The 21,360-nt window shown below is 42.7% G+C and overlaps 1 protein-coding gene across 1 annotated transcript; it reads right to left on the bottom strand.

Moving 5' to 3' along the window:
- Positions 1-611: 611 nt before the first annotated feature.
- setd2 (SET domain containing 2, histone lysine methyltransferase) lies at positions 612-21,172 on the bottom strand. The gene is made up of 22 exons (XM_035530437.1): positions 21,088-21,172; positions 19,331-19,454; positions 17,850-17,871; positions 13,260-17,380; positions 12,434-12,565; positions 12,116-12,244; positions 11,901-12,024; positions 11,532-11,609; positions 11,221-11,318; positions 10,932-11,076; positions 9,424-9,558; positions 9,212-9,340; positions 6,388-7,926; positions 6,093-6,141; positions 5,674-5,929; positions 4,811-5,540; positions 4,242-4,367; positions 3,798-3,934; positions 3,451-3,562; positions 2,622-2,696; positions 2,428-2,529; positions 612-2,316 (listed from the first exon to the last, which is right to left on the bottom strand). The coding sequence occupies exons 2-22, from the start codon at positions 19,357-19,359 to the stop codon at positions 2,155-2,157; spliced, it is 8,430 nt and encodes a 2,809-aa protein (XP_035386330.1). The 5' UTR covers positions 19,360-19,454; positions 21,088-21,172; the 3' UTR covers positions 612-2,154.
- Positions 21,173-21,360: the final 188 nt, after the last annotated feature.

Raw genomic sequence — 21,360 nt, 5'->3', positions numbered from 1 at the left:
TGCCTTGTTTGTCAGGGTCTCATCAGGCGTGCTCAGTGCCGCACAGCCCTCGCTTGTGCTCGCTCGCTCCCAATCTGTTAATGATTTCTTAGGCCGCACCGTTAAACAGGAACAGAGAAGCACCCGGGCCCCGGGCGGCTCTGTGTGCTGTCACGCTCTCCAGATGGGGCTGCTTAACTGCGGTCTGGAGCAGCCCACTGGAATGCCCTGGCACAGAGAGAGCCGCTCTGCACGAGAAGAGCCAGAGGAACGGGAGGCGGGTACTCACCGCTGAGAGGGCACAGGCTGGATATGCAGAGCCCCCATTCATACCAGTCTCCCAGAGTTCTCCATTGAAAGCAGTGCATCGATTTGATACTGCGCCCTTCCCCGTTTAGTGGAGCCAGACATCTGCCGTGGCACTGTGTTCTGTGGTGTCAGTCACCCAACAGGTCTGCTGGGGTAAGGGGCTCCACATGGGCTGAAAGAGTACTGCTGTTTGTGCCATAAGAGAAGTGAGCCTCTGGTTTAATGCTCGATATTAAAAACCAACAGGCAGCCACTGGACAGCCCGCTAGCGTTTAAAACACTTCCAAGGTATGTGAACAAAGGAAGCAAGAGACAAGGCAGAATGACATTTTTACAAAAAAAAGTTTATTTTAAAATGTTCTTTACACTCAGTATGACAATGTGCTTGCACAGTACTTACAGTGGAGTGGGGTGATACTCCGTTTTGTACAATTAAAAAAAAAAAAAAAAAAAAAAAAAGGAAGTCTTTCCATAGACAGAGAAGAAAGGGTGAATAAAAACAAAACTACCACACCCCCATATCTTTAATTTCAAACCCAACCCAAGACAGGGAGCAGTGGGAAAGCATGGAATCCTGGTTACTATGGGAGCACTGATGTTGCTGGTGGGACTGGAGATCGATTCTTGTCCCCAAGATCCCACTTTATTGGTTTGGTATAATTACACATATTTACATGATAAGCCGTGATCACCACAGTCCTTTAACAAAGTCTCTGCTTATTTAAATGGTCTCAAAAACTATCTCTCAATATATTCACATATAAAGCAATATAATACATGTTCTGGGAAAAAAGATTTAATGCAAATTAATGAGGTGGGGTTCATTAACAGCAAGAGCTTATGGGAAAAAAAACAACCCCTGATCAGCTTTAACATGGGGGACAAACAAGTCACAATATGCCAGAAGGCCTTCACATTTGCTTGTGTGATGCTATTAAAAGGGCAATTTGTTAATGACAGTTAATGTAAAATGATGAAAAACGTTGATAAAACAATAAATGCTACATGGCCCCTGCTGTGAGGTCAGAGTGGCCGTGAGAGGCTTCGAATGGACACATGAACAGACATCCTTCACACGGCAGCTCATTAAAAGCCGTAAAGTGTGGCTGGACGGGACGTCCCGAGGCCCAGCTGCTCTGTGGGACGGCGGGAGCCTGGGGACAAGAGCCACATCCAGATTCAATGCATGAAATTAATACGAGAACAGTCCTCCTCTATCCTGAGACCGTACTTGGTCCTGAAGAGGCATCTGCCTCGACCGCCCAACCCGGCTCTGCTTCCCCTTTGCCTCGACTAGCAGCCAGCAAGGAAATGGCAGTCACCGACGGCCAGCGGTAGCCGCAGGCAACCGAGACGACCTTTCAAACGGCAACTAGAGTGACCGGGGGATGCGCGTGAGCAGGTGGCGAAGGGAAAGCAACTGGACTTGCACGTTTTTGCTGGATGCTTCTCGGCAGCCACGTAAAAAGTCCGGAACTGAGCCGAGGATGACGCAGCAAGCGAAGACGATGAAGCTGAAACCACAGTGTGGAGTGGCCATTTAAGAAGACACTGTGGAAAAGGCTAAAAGCATACATGATATCTGGGGGACGGGGGGGGGGAAGGGGGACGACAACAACCACCAACAAAACAAAACAAAAAAAGTCTGTAGCACCCTGCATGTGCGTCCTCTGCCCGCTTCTCGGCTTGCTGGCTGCGGGACTTTTCCTCGCGATGGCCTTATGTCCTGGCAGGGACAGAGGCTTCAGAGCAGCAGTTAGGACATGGTGAGAAAGTCAATATAAAAACAGAAGTAATAAGAGGGTCCAGAGTTTCGCTGCCTAATTTGCTAACTGCTCGCCACCGGCGGTGGCAGGAGGAAGGAGGCTAGTCCAGCTCCGCGTCCTCTTTGGGCCGGTAGACAGGGCCGAACTTCTGCATGTACTTCTTGATGTACTCCTTGGTCTTGTGTTTGACATTCTCATTGCACTCCAGATCCTCAGGGTTCTTGCAGGATTTGAGCTCCTTGTTCATCACTCCATGGGTTAGCTGTTAGCATGCAAACACACACAGAAAATGAATGGAAAGCACAGGTACACCAGACACGCGAGAGTGTGATTTAGGGGATGGGCATGCTTTCAGAATAACACTGGCCCGTACCTTTCTGGCGAGGTGTTTGAAATCCTCAGTGTTGCTGATGCGGCCCAATTTGCAGTCGGGCTTTCGGTATGGATTAAGGCATTGCACAATGAACTGTGACATCTGAACACGTGAGGAAAGAGCAGCAAAGTCAGAAAAGGAAAACAACCTGGACCTTTTGCATCTGTTTCTACATGGAAGAACCAGAAGTGTACCTCCTTGCGGAAGACTTCTTTGCTTTTCTTTGCAAGCTCGCTGGAGGTGTCTGCCTCAGCTGTCTTGGTCGAGAACTGTGAACAAAGTGAAAACCATAGACAGGAGTCTTACATTTTGACTTTCGTTTCTTCATGGGAAATATACCGAAAACCAGAGACAAAACCTATGCGAGTTAAGAGGGCGGGGAGACACGATCAAAGTCATAATGACAAATGTGCTTTGTTTAGTTGAGTATAAACAAGGTTTCAAATGGCTCTCATTAAGAGACCCAAACTGAGAGAATAAGAACTAGAGCCACCCTCCTTTGGCTCAAGGGCACAGCAGTCTGTGGCAGGATGGATGTGGGCCGAGAGATCAAAAAAATTAATCTAATGAATTACTTAAAAAACAAAACAAAAAAACACATTAAATGCCTACATTTAATTTAATACTTCATGCAAATATGACTCACCTCACTCACTAACCTCTTGTTGACCTGTCTCTGATGACATTTTAAAGTCAAAACCAGAGCCTCTTAAACTTGGAAGCTAAACAGAGTGCTTGAAGTACAAATATCCCTTTTCTTAACCCCAAAGTGCTGTCTCTCCTGGAATGAGCCCCAGCTGTGGCTCATTACACACTGCACCGTCTTTAATTAGCCACAGGGGCCAAACCAACCTCAGGCACCAAAGAGAACTCCAGGACAACGTGCATTACTTGGGGGCACTTTCACAGTTTTCAGATGGATTACCATATTTCTCAGACAAGACCAAACCTATTCTACAATTTCCCCAACAGTAAAGGATAGATGGGGTTAAAAGAGCAACAGGAACGGGACACAGTGCAAACCTTCGAGGGGTTTTCATCGTATGTCGGTGTCCCCAAATCCATCTCCGCCTCATGCTCCACGCTGGCCTCTTCTCCAGTCCCGTCCCAGCTGGGGGGATCCCACTGTGTTTGTCTAAGAGACATGCAAAACTGGTTAAAAATTAGACCAATACTCCAAACTCCTACTGAGCTTCAAGCCTTGAAACACCCCCAAGTATGGTCAGGAATCAAGAAGATTTAACAGGCATCTAACTACTTGAACAAGGTATGGGACATGGCCAAGCTGTAATAAATAACAAAACAATAAATAAACAAATCTGAAGCACTTAGAGATGCACCCTGTCTCTGTAATACCCACTGAGCTTTACCTGGTGATCACATGGTAGTAGTAGATCTTGCCCTCAGGATCACGTGCTACCTTCCAGCTTGGAGGCAGGACAATGGTTTTGGGTTTGGGAGGTGAAGGGGGAGGGAGGTCCATGATGCTGTTCGGGACAATCATGTCCTGCAGAGATACCAGTCAGGACAGGAGAGTGTCAGGGTAATGCACTGAAAAGCTTTACATTTCTGAAAGTTATGTCAATATCAAAATATGAATATTCTTCAAATGGCTACATATCTGCTTTGTGTTCACAGGGACAAATTATTTCATTATTAAAGTCAAGAAAGAAACATCAAATTATATATCAGGGATAAAAAGGCAAGGTTCTTGGTGGCTGCTAGGAACCTTCACCTCCATTCATCTTCACATGCCTAAAAATCAAAAGGCAAAAACACCACCCCCTTGTGGTGCTGACAAGAAACTACATTACCTGTTGTACGGCCTGAGATGTGACTATGGTGGTCACCGTGCCGCCCTGCTGAACCACTACTCCCTGCTGGTGACCTGCATAGACCTGCTGGCCATGCAGGTAGCCAGCAGCTGGCTCGGTGTACGTCTGAGTGAACAAGAAGACAATGAACAACTGCTCTAGTGGCTCAGAGGAGGAGGAGGAGGAGGAGGAGGAGGAATGACATTAGGCAGAACTAAAAACTCAAACCTGTGGGGACAGAAGAAAATGTTTTTTTTTGTTTGTTTGTTTTTTTTTTAATTTATTTATTTATTTTTTTACTGGGCTCTGATAGGGAAACACTAGTTAAAAGATGCTCTGCCTTTCTCAGTTTCTTGAAGTTCTATAGATCGATCTGTGAAACTATTACATTATACAGCAGTTTGGTGATTTCCATTCTCAAAACACACCCAATTCATTCAATGAGATAAAAACCATGTTTAGTAAGTGTGTTGGAGCAGAGGAAGCACCAAACTGTGCTTGATTCCAGCTGCGTGGGACCAGAGCTGTGCACCCTTATTATATATGCTTTTCTCAACCAACAAAGATACCTGGATGACAGGTGCGTTGGTCTGAGTGTAGCCTGCAGGCATGCTGTAGATGGCTTGGCACGGCTGGCTCTGGTAGTAGATGGCAGTCTGTGGCTGGGCCGTGCTGGAGTACTGCTGGGCCGGCTGAGTCTGCACCGTCACAGCTTGCTGTGTGCTGGGGTCCCATAGTGTTGCATAGCCCTGCTGACCCTGCACCTGGGCAGCAGCTGCCTGCGCAGGCACCGACAGGACGGCTACGGCGGGGTCCTGTGCCGGCGCGGCAGGCTGGGCGAACTGCTGCGGCTGCACGGCCGATGGCAGCTCCAGTGAGGCGGGCACGTGCGCCAGACTGGGGGCTGGGCCTGTCTGCGTGGTGCTAGGGGACGGCGGGGCGAGGCCAAGGTCGGAGATGAGCGGCTGGACACTAGGAGGCTGCTCAAAGGAGACGGCAGCGGGAGCGCCGGCCACAGCCACACACATGGGCTCCACGGGCGGGGTAGGCAGCAGCACCTTGCCAGCGTTGGGATTAGCGGGGTCCACGTAGGTCTGGATGGGGTAGCCGGGCGGGTAGGCCATGAAGCTCGAGCTGGAAGTATAGACGAGTGGATTGAACGCTAGTCGCTGCAGCTGCTTCTGGGCCTCTCGCTGAGCCACCTCCTGTTCAAAGAGCTTACGCCGCTCCTCTGTTGTCAGCTTGTTACGCGACTCCTTTGCTCGAGGCTTCTTCTTACTGCTGCTGGCCTGATCATAGCTGGAGGGGAAAAAAAATACAACAGTACTGAGATACAGCAGTATGTGATCACGCAAGGCATCATTTAAAAACAAACAACCACACACACACACAATGTACAATTCATTCCCAGGCTGGATAGTACTGATCTCACCGGTCCTCATTTCGGCGACTGCTCCTCTCGTAGGCCGAAGGGGGAGGAGGAGAGGCGGAGCCTCGTCTCCTCTTCCTCTCGGTGCTGCGCAGCGTGGACCTGTCCGAGTCCCTGTCTCGGTCCCAGTCCCGATCGCGCTCCCAGTCCCGATCTCGGTCCCGCTCGCGATCGCGCTCTCTCTCACGTTCACGCTCCCTCTCACGGCTGCTGGAGGTGGTACGGGTCGTGAACAGAGCTTCCCGCTCTCGACTGCGATCTGTTCAGGGACAGCACAGCAGACACCATTGAGCAAAATTCATATTCATGAATAAGGGCAAAATCGGCCCAGTAGTATGTAACTCATTACTGTATAACCAGTGAAAAGTAACTTCAAAAGAAAACAAATAACGTTTGATGCAATGCTAGGCTCCTAGCACTACCATTTGACTCCTTTTCCACTTGACTCTTCTTTGGGATCCTGTACACCTCCTGAAACATGGACCAAAGACACCTTTACAATCATAAATCGCTAAAGTTTCTAGTTGTCCAAAGTTAAGCAGTTCAAATGGATTAAGAACAGAGATTTGGAATTTCTACTACTCTATGCGTTCATTAAATTTAACTCCATGTCCATTTACTTCTGCAACTTTTACTTCTAGAAGGTGAAATGCCAGTGCATGCTTGGGGACAGAACATGCCTTATCACATGGAATCCTGCCTGAGAAGTCACCTTACCTTCAGGTCTTTCCAGCTGTCAAGCAGGCGGGCAGCCATCTCACTAATGTCCAAAGCCCTGACTTGAGGCTCCTGGCTTCTCTCACTTTCCACATCGGAAATGCCCTCCTCCTCATCTTGGGAAGGTGTGCCCACCACTGTGCTCTCTGTTGCTGCTGTACTTGACGGAGGCATCTCTGCTGTTATGGCAGTCGGAAGTGAAGCAGTGCTCTCCACGGGAACAGTTTTAACCTCAGCTGAAGGTTTTTCCACAAGGGTTGCAGTAGAAATAGGAGATACGCTGTCCATGGCTTTACACATGGTGAGAAGTGAAGAATCAGAAGGTATGGCAACTGCTGAAGAGTCAGAAGGAACCGTTTCTACAGTGATTTCAGGGGGCTCCACAGACAGAATGACCATGGTGGAAGGGCATATAGCATTTACATCCAAAACTAAACGCTCAGAACATTCAGTTTCCATGGACGGTTCAGTGGCAGATGCCGCCACATCAGAAGGTTCTACAGAACTAATGCCATCTACTTCAGCTTTTACACTGGTATGAGGCAGATCTTCAGCAGTTCTCACTGCCTGGCTGTTTAACTCTGTAGGCTCAGGTTCATGCTTGGTTTCCTGGACCACCAGCTTTTCCTCAAATGAAGATGACTGGTTCTCTTCTGTCTCACTGGTCAGTTTTTCCTTCATCAGCTCAGTCAGTTTCTCCTCCTCTTCACTGGTAGGTTTCTCCTTAATGCTAGTTGGTTCTTCCTGTGTCTCATTGGTCGGATTCGCCTCAATCTCCTCCTCCGTCTCGCTGGTCGGCTTCTCCTCCCTTTCCTGAGACAGTTGCTCCTCCGTTTCACCGGTTGTTTTCTCCTCCGTCTCGCTGGTCGTTTTCTCCTCCCTTTCCTGAAAGAGTTTCTCCTCCGTCTCGCTGGTCGGTTTGTACTCCATCTCGCTGGTCAGTTTTTGCTCCCTTTCCTGAGACGGTTTCTCCTCCGTCTCGCCGGTCGGTTTCTCCTCTGTTTCCTGCTCATCTGCTCCATCTTCTGTCCTGTCCTCCTGCCTTGACTCTGGCTTTGACTCCGTACTCTCCACAGCATCGGAAGCTTCCTGTTTCACCGGTGGATCTCCTTCAGCCAAAGTGTCCGTGTCTCTCACACTGGGTTCTCCCTTTTCTGTTGTGACCATTGTGGCTTCCATGTGCAACGGCTGCTCCATCATCTCCTCCTCTTCCTCATCCTCTTCCTCCTTACCATCGGAGGCTTTGCTACCGTCGGAGAGAGCACTGTCCAGGCTGTTCTCGCTGATGATCTTCAGACGGCGGTAGACGGCACGTTTTGGTGTGTCTCCATCTAGCTCGGGAGCCAGCTTTGCAGGGGGGCCATCGGGAGTGTTGAGGGGTGTCTGTGCACGAGAAGTGCTCTCGCTGGAGTAGCCATCCTGCTCTGTAGGTTGGCCAAGCGGGTGGCTCTGTGCCCAGCGTTGGATGAACTGCAGCACGCGGCTCTCTTCCAGCATGTTCTTAGTGGAGATGGGCAGCACTGCCAAGGCCTTCATTATCTGTGGAGTACAGCAGTGAAGGATAGTTTGAGGGGTTTAGGAACAACTGCAAGATTGTCGGTAGCACTCGTCTTGGACGATTGCCATAAAGCATTTCAATTTATCAAAAGATAGCAAATTGTGTTGGCTTTAACATCATAACCATGGTTGGCTTATATACACTCTGCACAGAATGCCTTAAGTCATCATATTTGCCTGTTTTACAAACGACACTGATATTGTGTGCTGTCATTTCATTTTAAAAGACTCCTGTGCTATGAAATATGATTGGACAATTAAATTAGAAATTAATGTTACTTATAATTGCATTAGAAGTTTCTGGATAAAATACTCCCTTAATTCAAGTACTTTTGGTCAGACTGCAAATATTAAGGACAACTGTAAAAATTAAAATCATTCTATGGAAATTAGAAATAAAACTTGACATAAGATATGAAAAGGCTACCAAATAACAGCCAACTGTTTGCATATCTCAGTGAGCACTGTTGGACCAAAGTGCAAAAATGAAAGCTGCGTCATACAACCCAGACACTGCCTAGACACGGCAAACCTGTAAAACTCAGCACTATGTCAGAAAGCACTTAGGAGGAACTACAGAGTTCAGTGGTTGAGACTGGAGTCATGGGCCATCAATGATACCAAGAGCTCTGCAGTGGCTAGAAAGAAGCCATTACTGAAGAAAAAACAACAACAAAAAACAGGACTCATCATTCCCAAAGAGTGTGCAAAGCTGGTATAAACTTACCCCAGCAGACCTAAAGCTGTTATTGTTACAAAAATGGTTCTACCAAGTACTAGTCTAAAGGGGTTGAATATGTTTGCATGCACCATTTTGGGGGTTTTATTTTTAAAAATATGCTGGTAAATAATGCATTTTGACATTCTAAATATTCTTTAAGAGCATATTGGTTTTAAATAGAAACACTAGTCAGAATAATCTTTCCATTATTTGTAATTAAGATTAATCTAAATGACCTAAGAGTACTGAATACTTTTGGTACTGTAGTAAGAAATATTGCCAATCACAGTAGACAATATGAAAATTCTCCAAATTAGGGTATTTATATTTTTTAACCAGCAGGGAGAATAGATGTTAAGCACTGTTTTTTTTCTTAGTCTAAACATTTTTGACATGTGAAAAAGATTCTCTGAGCAATCTGGAGATTATGAGTATTACAGACAGACCATTCATTATGAATTATGTGCAAACACTTTGAAGTCTAACTCCATCAAGAGCTCAATGTTTGTGGTTAAGTTTGTGTAAATGTGCTATGTGTTCACTTACCTCCAGCTGCAGTTTAATGTTGTTAACAGAGTTGCTTTTAGCCTCAGAAAGATCAACCATAAATATCCACAACAACGAGAGACCATGTTGATCCAAAAACTGCTTTAGACATGAATGGTTCTGGGTGTTCTGCATGTCAACAAAGTACACAAGTTAGAAAGAGTTTCTTAGAGGAAAACAAATCCTCATAACATCGCTGTTTTGGCACACACCTGGATGAGTTTCAGACAAGTGAATCTCTGCTCCATGGTCTCCACCCGCACCATCAGCCTGCAAAGGGAGATCACTTGCTTCTCATCACTTAGCCCTTCCCCGTTCTCCCAGAGAGCCTCCAGCTCCTCATCCACCTGCAGCAAACATGTCAATTTCAGAAAAAATCACTAGTACTTTCATGGAAGTGCCTAATCATGGACAAACTCAATGAAAATGACAGCTTCAATCTCAATTCAGTTGTCTATTGTTGGACATTACACTAGCAATGTTTTCCTGTTGTGAAAGCCGACTTGGACAGCAAATATTCTTGAAGTTGCTTTAAATTTCACTTCCACTAGAGATGTTGTACTGTTAGTAACAACTTCCAGAAGTTTAAAGTTTGAGCATCTTTAATATAATACAAATCATGTCAGTCTGCCAGTTGAAACAAGAATAACAAGAGTGAATTTTGAGCAACAGTACTTCTTTAGCTTGGGTGATAATTTGTAAAAATGTACATCACTTTTAACATTTAAACAAGTTCTCAATGTTCATTTGTTTGGAGACCAAAGTTTTGGTTTATAATCTTGTTATAAACCTTTCAAGTGATGTTCTAAAAAATATATTAAATATATATAAAAATATCTGTAGTAAATTAATAATGTGTTTGTGTCATAATTAAATGCAGCCTTTTCTACGGCATAATTTTTAAACTAACTTTAGAACACTTGTACAAAGGGAATGGTTAAATAAATGCAAAGGAATGAATTTATTAAAATTTTTTTTAAAGCTGTGTAGCAATGGTATGTGAAAAGAAAACTGATAATTTACTTAATTATTGTCACCAACTTAAATTAAATTATTACAATATTCCTAACACTGTTTATCAAGCCAAGCTTAGGATTTATGGGCCAGAAAAGGCACTGGAAGTCTCAGAGCAATCATCACATGCCAGGTGGGAAGCTGACCTAATTTAGCCCTGAATGGTTCCCTCAACACTCTTGCCTTTGAACAGTGGTAAGAATAGCTAGGCATAGCAGGAAATGGAGAATTTCCATTACATTGTGAAGCAAAGGACAAAGGCCTGTGGATTGGAATTAGGATGATGTGTACAATATATCAGTTAATTATTATCACAATGCTGGCATTTGCAACACTCATGTTATAGAAGGGTGGCTGCAGTGAGCTCTCTAATCACAAGCTGTTTTTTTATTTTATTTACATTTTTGGGTTTGGGTGCTGGAGCATTCTGACCATTCTCAGATGTTCCAAGTGAGAATTCAATGGATCTATTAATTACAGCACTCGCATGACCTAACAAATGTAAATAAACTCGGTCAATATAATCCAGGCCATTATTTTATTTTTAACTTTACACTCACAGGTATACCTTCTACTGCAGTATGTATCAACATTGCAATATAGGGCAATATGGTATAAATTTTTTTTAATACTGTGAAGCCTTAATCTGTTCACTTTGTCGTTTGTCTTAAATGTACAGTACAATGATACAGCCCACTCCAATTACCGTAGTAAGAGCGCTGACAGTTTCTTTCTTCCGAGATCGTTCCCTCTGCTTCTTCCCCCCTGCTGCACGCACACTCACACGATTCTCCCCACCCAAGAAACCGCGACAGCTGGGCGCCCCACAGAAACATTTCTGAGCCTCTTTCCTGGGAGATGAAAGTAGGAAATCATGGATGACCAAACATTGGCTACTAAAGGAAGGAGTGAGCAGTATACAAAGCTTCACAGCGCTCTATAGTTGTTGTGGAAGAATTTGAAAAGCAACTGAAAGCAAATGAGTCACTCCTTACCCATATCTCTGGAACTGGTAATCAAAGGTGAGCTCTGTACCAGCCTTCACAGCTTTGGTAGTAAAGAAGCCAACTCTGAGCTGACCATTTACTGTCCACTATGAAAGAAAATAGCAAGCGTTAATATATAGTGACCTTGACAGCAAAAAGAGAACTGCCAGACACTATACAAGTTGGTCAGAACGACGTTTCCAAAGAGAGAGGACAATACATTACTGTTGAGAAACTAAATTAAGTTCATTTAAAAGTTGCTGGCTGGCCATGCAAGTAGTGCATACCACACCAATGTATTGACCAAGCACAGGACTGACCTTCTGAGTTTCACAGTTGGGCTCACAGCTGTGGTTCATGAAACGTGAGCAGTTGCCTTTCAGTGTGGCATCAATGATCTGTGGATGAACCAGAAACTTAGAACAATCCAATACAATTTCAAATTATAATTAAAAAGAATATTATTATTATTTGTAATTATACATATCATCATCATCATCATCATCATAGCTGACCCTGCATTCTGACTTGCAAAGAAGCCGAGATACGCGAAATAAGCATTTCACTGTATTGTACACATGTATATGTATGCAAGACAAAGGCATTCCATCTAGCCTAAATAATATTCATCATCATCATCAGCAGCAGCAGCATCATAAGTGCACATTGACCAAAGGGCAGAGGTTCACCTCATTATTCTTCAATGCCATGAAATAGTAGTGGATATTCTTGCTGCGAGCATACTCCTTCACTCGGGATTTGAACTCCTTATGATCTAGAACCTCGCCACAATACTCCAACACAAAGGTGTTCCTGGGGAAATTAACCAAATAACATTTGGTTACTTAACAGTCATTGCTACTTGTCTTATTTGCTCTTGAAATCCAAGGTAAGTGGTACTTACGGAAGTAGGTCTTTGGCAGCTCGCAAACCCCAGCCTTTGCTTTCAGTTAGAATGACCTCAAAGTCTGCATGCTGTTTCATCTGGAAGCGCCGGTTGGAGCAGTATACCCCATTCAAGCACCGTGACGAACTTATTTAAAAAACAAAAAAGAACATAGAATGAAATAGCTTCATTATTTGTCATCTTTAATGATATAGGGCCTCAACATTAAGCTAGAGGTAAATGACTAACTTCAGATGTACACCTATTTACTTTCAGGTGTATAACAAACATTAAAGCAAATTCTAAACATTACGAACAAAGTTATTATGCCCATACCACTCGATCATAAGAAGGCGATTCAAGCAATCTTCTCCACAAGCCATAACTGCTCGTGCCCGGTCCTCCCTCGAAAGAACAGAACACTCACACTGCATTCGCTTAATATCGCGATGAGACTTATTCTTCTTGCTGTTGGGTCAGATTAGCAGTTATGGTTGGTTATTGTTTCCTTTTATTGTTTCCTTCTACATATTAAAAATAATGAACAATACTACATTGCTGGACTATAATGCATGTCATAGCCACAGGAATGGTTAACTAAAAACACATACCATAGTGTGGGAAAACATTCAATGAATAACTGAAAATAACCAATTCCTCAACGAGGTAGTCGCAAAAAGATTTCAGTTATTTATATTTACAGGTTTTACCTTGAATCTAGTAAGCTTGGAATCTGTACAGTCAATTCATTCTTCAAATGTCAAATTTTTGAAAAAATTATGCGCTCAAGGAAGCCAACACTTATTTATATAAGACTACATGATTGGACTGTATATGAGAAACTCATATGCTGAAAGCTGCTTGATGAGCACAGCATCACAAAACGATCCATATTTTAGCTATATATTTTAGCTATAATTTTTGTATAGGCTATAGGATAAAACCTAAAGGAAGGTTCAGCAAACAAAGACAAGCCATTAAACACAGACTAAAAAAAACTTACAGTAGTGAATTACTACTGACATCTTCACTTCTGCTGCCTTCATTATGTGGCAGTAGATCAGTTGTGTAACATACTTGCAATTAAACATTTACCGCTGAGCTCATCCAGTTACACACAATCAAAATTCCTATTTGGAATTGATAAACTCCTCATACTGACCGTTCTGTCAGATACACATTTTCGTCGATGAGTTCAAAGTAGGGAGGCATCTTTTTCTGCTTGGCTTTTTCCTTCCAAGTAACAGGGTCCAGAAAGTCTTTCAGACTGAGCAGTGGTCGCTGTGAATCTTCTCGGTCTGAGGACACCTTAGTCTCTTTTGAGCTCCTAGAGCTCTCATGCTCCTCTATGCATTCCCTCTTGCAAGCAAGCCCTGCTTCCGCTTCATTATCTGATTCAGACTCCATCTCTGGGCGTCTCTTCTTGGGTGGACCTTTACCTCTATGAGGCTTTTGGCTGACTTCTCTGGGAGGCTCTGAGGCTATCTGACTTTCGACAATGGCACCCACAAAGCTGCAGTTGCTGCTTATCTCATGGGCTTGAACAAATGCATTGGACACTGGAGGTTCACTAGAAACTGATCCACAACTAAGTGCAACTGATTTTCTCTCATAGTCTTCCTCGCTGTCATTAGTTAGGGAGTCTGGGTGAATCTGGCCCAGTGAATCATGATACTGAGAAGGCACAAGTGTCTTGACTGGTATGCTTCTATAAGAGGCAGCTGACTGGGTCCAGTAAACATTGCCTTGGCTGTTAAACACACCGCCTACTTGGGGTAGCCGTTGACTGCTGTCTGGTTGCTGAAATGTGCTGCTGGGCTGCTCTGGTTGAGTGAAGTCCCAGCCCACGTTAAAACTACCTTGTCCCCTAAAATCATCTGGGCATCTAAATTCTACATATTGTTCTCTTCCCCCTTTTTTCCCATGCCAGCTGTCTGGTGTATCATAATTTTGATAAGGACCAAAGTCAGCCTGTTTTTGCACATTCTCCAGATAGTATGTAGGTGTTTGGCCAGTGGGAACACACATCTTTGGTCTTTCATGGATGGTACAGTTTATATCTGTTGGAGCAAGTGCAGCGGTTGCCTCAGAATGGCTGGTACTGTCAACCATATTGCTCTGGGATTGGTAGGCCACTCGCGCAGATAGTGGTGAACATCTGTCATTAGCAACTAATGAGACATGTTTGTTTCCTTCAGCTGAAGCTTCCCCAAGCTTAGACTGGGAGTTAAGACTGTGAGGACTTTCACTATTAATGTCCTTAATTAACTGACCTGCTTGATGGGTTAGTTGCTGCCCAAAGTGATCTGAGAGGCTAGGAGAGAATGTAGGATGAACTCCATGGTCAGTGGTCTCAAGGGTAATGGTAGAATTCTTTGGCACAACCACCACAGAGTGTAGTCGTTTCAAAGAGACTTGCCCATCATCTGAATCTGAATCATAGTCATCAGTCTCACTTTCCTCACTGTGGCCTTTACCATCACAACTGAAGGATACTGAATCTCGAGGCACAGGTTTGTGTGAGTCAGCACTGTTTAATTTCTCAAAATTAGCACACTTCTGATCTAAATGAATAACAGCTGCAGTACTGCAATATGATTTCAGAGGAAACTCAAGAACCTTATTTTCAGATGTATTAACATTGACATGTTCATTACTTCTATCATGGGTTTGTTGTGTACCACAGTCAAATGGCAGACTAGGAACTTTACTGATTTCTTTCAGAGATTCTGTTTTCCCATTTCTCTGTGATACCTCCTCAGACTTTATTGACTGCATCACGGAGTCTTGTTTCTCAGAGTATGCCTCTTCAAAGTTCACATCATTGTTAAATTCAATTCTCTTAACTGAGATTACTTTTTTCACAGCTGCATCTTGGTTTACCATCTTCTTAGGGGCTTGATGTTCTGAAGTGTCTTGTCCAACAATATCCCAACGTGATTTTTTAACATTACTTCCCCTTTTCATAACAACAGCTTGTGACTGCTCAGGTTTGACATTCAGTTGCTGAGGTTCTTTGTGAATGGTATTAATATTTGGAGTAATGGCCATTTGACTTACTTCTTTACTGATGATCAAGTGGGAACCAGATGTAGTGTTGGGTTTCAAGGTGTCTAGTGGTAATTCTTTCACAGAAAGAGTGTCTGCCAATGATCCTGCTGAATCATCACTGGGAGTGTAGCCTGGACAAGATGGCTTACTCAAGCTAGAAGAATCATTACTTTTGCAAAGGTTACTAAAATTTGCTACATTAAACTGTGCCTCTGAAAAAACTTGAATTTCATTTTGGACTAGAGTGTCTATTTGCTTTCCAAGTTGGGCACCCTGAACAGAAATTTCATTGACAGTTACATGACATTTACTTACAGTAGTACTTAATTCCCCATCATGGAGAACTGTGCTCTTTGCCACACTACAAGGATCTTTGCTCGCCACTTGTATTTCAACATTTTCACTTTTTGATTTGTCCGTTAGAATAGCCTGCTGCTTTTGCTGGGAAGAATTATAATTTAATTTAAACTGACTATTATCTTCATGTTGAGAAACATCCATCATGTTAATTTCTCCCTGAGACCCCAAGAGTGGCAGCTTTACATTACTTAATGTATCTACTGATTGTCCCTCTGTTCCAGTTATACTAGCTGAAGACTTGGACTCTAAAATATCTGTTTTTTTAGATGATGAGCTCCAGGACCCAGAAGATCTGTCTGAGCCTTGTGATTGAGACTTCCTTCTGTGCTCCTCATCAGAGTCAGAGCTCCCACTGTTTTTCAGGACCCTTTTCTCTGATCTTAATGTATCTTGGTTGGATGTTGAAATGCTAGCATTTATCTCTGATTTTGAATGGGAACTGGACTTCCTAAGAATGGCTTCGGACTCAGGAGAGGTCCTTTTACTAGGTTCAGAGTCAACAGTTCTTCCAGATCTTTCTGTTCTTGAATACTGTGATCTTCTGTCTGATTCTAATGAGCGAGAAGACTCTATGGATTTTGAATCCCTGTATTTTGAGTGAGAGGTTGACTTAGAATCTCTTTGTGAAGTAGAGTAAGTGGAGGATCGGCTAGAGTCACTGCCTCGAGTCCTTGGCTTCCTAAGGTCATCTTCAGAGTCGGAGCTGTCTCGAGATCTGCCATCAGCCCGAGAGCGGGAACTCCTCTGTTCACGATAAGGAGAACTTCTACGGGACCTCCTTTCAGAATCATGGTAATGTGACTTATCTGACCTTGACTGTCTTTCATTTCTTGATCTTTCAGATCTGGAATAGGAAGAACTAGTTCGAGAACTTCGAGATCTAGACCGTGATCGACTCTTGGTCCTTCTTCGGTCAGAACGAGAGGATCGTGACGAAGTGTGCCTAGAGTCCCTGTCCATTTTAGAACGATTAGACCCCTTTTCATCTTTCTCTTCCCTCCTATCATATCTGGATTTTTCGGAGATCTCTGACTTGGAGCTCGATGACTTCTTAACATCTGCACTCTGACTGTCTGACTTTACAAGATTCTTGGGGTCACTAGACTTTTGGATGGGAGATGTCCAAGCAGAATCCCCATCAAACTCAGAAATAGGCAGAGTAATGTCTGACTGAGGTTGAGCTCTTCTGACTTCAGGCTCAGAAGTACTGGGACGATCTTTATACTCTTTCCCAATATGGGAGGAATCAGTTGGTCCCTTAAGGCAAGTGTCTAATTTCTCCTGAGCACCTTCCTCTCTGTCAGATTTTTTAGAGGGACTATCAGAGATCGTGTTATGCTGAGACGTAGTCACTACAGATTCAGCTTCAATGCTCGCTGAAGATCTGATTAAAACGTCCGTCTCTGAGGTCTCATCTGAAACAGCATGAACTGTGGGACTCTCCTCAACAACAGACACACTAAGAATCTGTTTTTTAAAATGTATCTTGCCAAGATCATGTTTTGATTTGGCTAGGAGGGATACTGGGGACTGTGCTGCCTGGGACTCTGCCACTTCAATGGCCACAGCAGGAACGTCGAGTTGCTCATTCTTATTTTCTGCACTCTGTCCAGCTTGGTCCATAGACGGCAAATTCGCAGACAGCATTGCAGAACAAGTTTCAGGTGCAGCTTTTTCTGGACTTGGTGGAGCAAGGAACACATTCTGCCTTGGCTTCTTAGTCTGTGTGAAGCTGAAGGATACCTTCTGTCGACCCTGTTCCTCAAGGTTCACCTTAGTTTTGGTTCCTTTAGCCAGGAAGTGGTTTGACAAAACAACTCTAGGGGCAAGGCCTTTGAATATGACTTGTTTTGAGGTGTTTTCTACCTTGATCTAGAAAAAAAAAAAAAGCAAAAGAGCAGAAAACATTTTACAATAAATAGTAACACTATGGCATTGTTTGCTCATGTAAAATGTTGTAACTGTTGCTTAAACTAAGAGATAATGCCCAGTGAAACATCATGATGTCCTTTGCCCCAGCTCCTTCTGTTATTTCCTGATATGAGGACACTTTGCTTGCCGTTATCTCACTTCTACCAGGGCCACTTAGCTAAAAGAAACAGGATTCATTTTACTTATACATAACTAAATGAAAATAGCAAATATGCTGCAATTTTATTTAGTTAACCTTCTAGTTACCCACTACATCAAAAGACTACACATTAAAGTTATGTCTCAGAGGGCATAACATTAAAGTATTTTTTATGTCCATGAAAAGAGTTTCCTTAATAAGCAAGTTAAAATAATACCTATATAAGCAAACAATTTTAAGCAAAAACAAACAAACAAAAAAAAAACTTACCGAACCATCGTGCTCCTTTTCCCTGAAATAGTTGAACATCAGCAGCATGTAGAGCAAACAAAGAAGAGATGATTCTGATTAAATATTTTTGAATAAAATGAATAACAGACTCTAATCATAACTTAAAATTAAGTCAAAAAGATATTATTTTGTTCCACAAGACCATTTAGTTAATTTCCTCTGTACAAAAAAAAAAGTTCATTCTACCAAAATTATGACATCAACAAAAGTTGCCTTATTTCAAGGAGAAGTCTGTTGCTTCTTATTATGGAATCAAATAAGGCTCCCATGCAATAACTGGGTTATGCCATCCTCAGAGGATTCTTTTTGTCCCTTCTGACCTTCATAGCAGAAACACTCCACAATGACAGTCATGGAAAATGGAGGTGCTTTCTTTTTAGTGACTCTCAAAGTGTAGTTTACATGTAGTCTATTTCATGTGCAGTCAGGTTTTTTCTACATAACATCTTAATGTATTCCAGCATTAACTCCTGATATAGAACAAACAAAAATAAACACCAACCTATGTGTAACTTTCATTATTGTAGAATGTATTTCAACTATTCACTTCTGCATTTATCAATGATAAGAATTTATAAAAGTGAACTTAATCATCCATACTGATATTAACCCAATGTGAATGTCTGTTTTATGCACAGTGTGGGCTCTACTGGTTTAGAATTTACTAACACCTCATAACTTACAGAACTTAGGGGACTAGTGTGCATCACAAAGTAGGATGAGGTTCTGCTCTACAATGCTCTGCCAACCTAAGAAAGCAATAACTCATTAACCTAGCATTTTACTTATGATACTAGCATTTTATATCACTATACATCTCTTTAGTGCCATACAACCAGATATGAATAAATCAACACAGGTAATATCTTTGTAATTCTTACCAAGGGCCCTTTTCTACAAAGGTTGTCTTCATATTGTTCATGTTTGTTTTCTTTGTAACTGTAAATTTATTTATGTTAATTTGGGGGTTTTAGCTTGTTTTCCTTTTCTAAACATTAGGTTATTCATTTAAAAATTAATTCATGGAAAAGGTGAGTCAACAGACAAGAATGTCAGCTAGCTTTAACATCTGTATTATTTATGCTCAAGAGCTTAGTTATCTAAAATCCTTCTTTGATGACCAACCCACACCAAGCTTAGACCAGGAGAACCATGATCAGAATTCCAATAGCTAAAGTATGGCTTAACATTCTTTGTATGTGTGTGAAGGGCTAAAGATACACTAACTTCTGACAAAATGGCCATCACTGATGACAGACCAGAGTTCTCTAAATGTTCAAGCCCAAGAGTGAATAGCAGCAATACCTGCTGCACAGTTACTCAAAAATTACCATGACACCAGTCAGTAAAATAAAAAACCTCAATATGACTGACAGGCTATTCTAAAAATTTTATGCTAACCCTTGCAGCATGTATGCTTTTCTCAAATTAGCTGTTCAGCCGTACTTGACAGAGTTTACCTGAGATCAGGATTCAGCAGGGCATCCATTTTGAGGCAGGCCAAGTGAGGAGCAACTGGAAGGAAGCTGCCTCACTGGGGGAAAAACAGCTCAGAGAAGCAAGCTCTCTGATGTAATGTAACACCTGATGGTGAGAAACATCATAGTTCCATTTAGACATTGTTCTTTGCTTTGCACACCAAGTCATTTCAATCCATTGCATTTTACCTAAAGACATGGAATCTCATTTTGACATGAGGCTTTTCACAAACTAGGTTGTACACATGTTTCGATTTGACTGCAACCTTACCCCTGAATGTATCCTCTCAGTGTGAATATTAACCCTAATGCAGATCTAAATATATCAATGAATTAAAGTTAAACTGTGGCAATAGTAACCTTGTTTGCTTCTTTGACTGTTTAAGATAAGGTGACATTTGAAAACATGAAGAGGTGCAAGGCCCCAGCTAATGGGACACTGCAATGTAAAGATTAATTTAGCTACACATATGACCGGTCTTAGGTCAAGACTAAATTTCGTTCATTATAAAGGAAATAGGGTTACGTACGAAATACAATTTGGGTCAACTATGCCACATAATGTGTGTCTTGACTTAAAAGAATTGCAAGGAGGCTTATGAAGCCTTACAAACGTGTTAAATTCAATTGAGCCTAACGCGTCATGCTCTATACTGACACATAAGCAAGTAGCACCTAGAGCTTTTGAAGGAAAGGAGGACGAAGGAAGAGATACTATTTTCTGTCTTTAGCTAGACAAGCTGCCTTTTGTTTCAGTGTTGAGGGCAAAAGCTTTTGCTTACTCCAAAATAATCGCAGATCTTTAAGATTATGCACGCTATTTCGATGCCGTGTTTTTGCAGGCAAAACAACGAGCAATATTTAAGCTTGCAATACTGATAAATTGGCGCTGATGATACAAAATAATTGACGATAAAACGTTTGCATGTCCGAGGACAATATATTCCCAAGTGGGCAAATAAATTAATCTATAGCTAGGCAAGTGTAACTAGATAGCTAGCAAGTGAACTAACGAAGGAACTAAGATACCTAACATATAAAGAGGTGGAAGTGTGGTTGGATTAGTGAATCACTTAACAACAATAACAAAATAATTCGTTATCACTGAAGGGTAATGTGGGGGTTGTGAAATTGTTGTCGTGGATCCGAGGCCTAAAAGAGAGGCCTTGTGTCTGCTTGTGTTAGTTTTTAATTTGCCACTGGAGCTTAGCTACATTAGTTTACGTTAGTGTACTTCGGACTGACATGTTTTATTCAAAGGATGTGTAAACCCCCCCCCCAAAAAAAATAAAATAAATAAAAATAAATAAAAGATGTGTTTACTTGGGTATGTGCTGATATGTGTGATGTCGAAGGCTAGCTAGCTGTCCACCAGGTTAGCTAGCTAAGCTAGTCATCCAGTATCGATGCTAATATATTGGGTAAGCTATAGGTCTGATTGTTTCATCTAGGAGAGATCTGTACCTCGTTACTTGCCAACAGTGATCCGTTAGTCATTTCCAATAGGGTTGGATAATACCTTATATCCCCTGGGGTGTAACATGGTCTGTAGCTAGCTAGTATATAGCTAAAGATTAGTAAATTAGCCAAGTACCCATTTAGCTACCTAGCTAGCTGCACATCTGCGTTAGCTAGCTAGCTAACGGATAAACATTTGGAGTGCATGTTGATTTTATTGTGACCACCCTTGTGAACGGATAAAAGGATTATAAAACAATATAAAACAGCAAAATACTCACTTTAGACTCTGTTTTAGTTCGGCTAAATCCTCCATCGTCAACGCCAATAGCGGCACCCTCTTCGGTCGGTCTATAAACATCCACCAGCAAACGTCAGATCCACACAGGGTAACTTGCACCTAGAGCTACTCGATAGCTAGCTCACCGTCCTCGAAAACAATTTGGCGTACTAGCCAGATAGCCTTGGGCTTATGTCAAGATTGTTTGAATTCATTGTAGGTGCACATTCATCCAATGGAGTCTATCAACAGGCCTGCAGGATGCCTGGTGCAC

The sequence above is a fragment of the Electrophorus electricus genome, chromosome 10 (genome assembly GCF_013358815.1).
Source record: "Electrophorus electricus isolate fEleEle1 chromosome 10, fEleEle1.pri, whole genome shotgun sequence".
NCBI classification, from domain to species: domain Eukaryota; kingdom Metazoa; phylum Chordata; class Actinopteri; order Gymnotiformes; family Gymnotidae; genus Electrophorus; species Electrophorus electricus.
The sequence above is the reverse complement of the archived record's forward strand: the minus strand, read 5'-3'. Positions and strand labels throughout refer to the sequence as shown.

Coding starts and splice junctions, on each gene's coding strand:
- setd2 (XM_035530437.1), bottom strand. CDS start 19,359: ATGGATGCCCTGCTGAATCCTGATCTCAG. Junction 7,927..9,211: donor ACATTAAACTGCAGCTGGAG/GTAAGTGAACAC, acceptor TGTACTCCACAG/ATAATGAAGGCCTTGGCAGT. Junction 5,541..5,673: donor AGTCGCCGAAATGAGGACCG/GTGAGATCAGTA, acceptor TTTCCCCTCCAG/CTATGATCAGGCCAGCAGCA.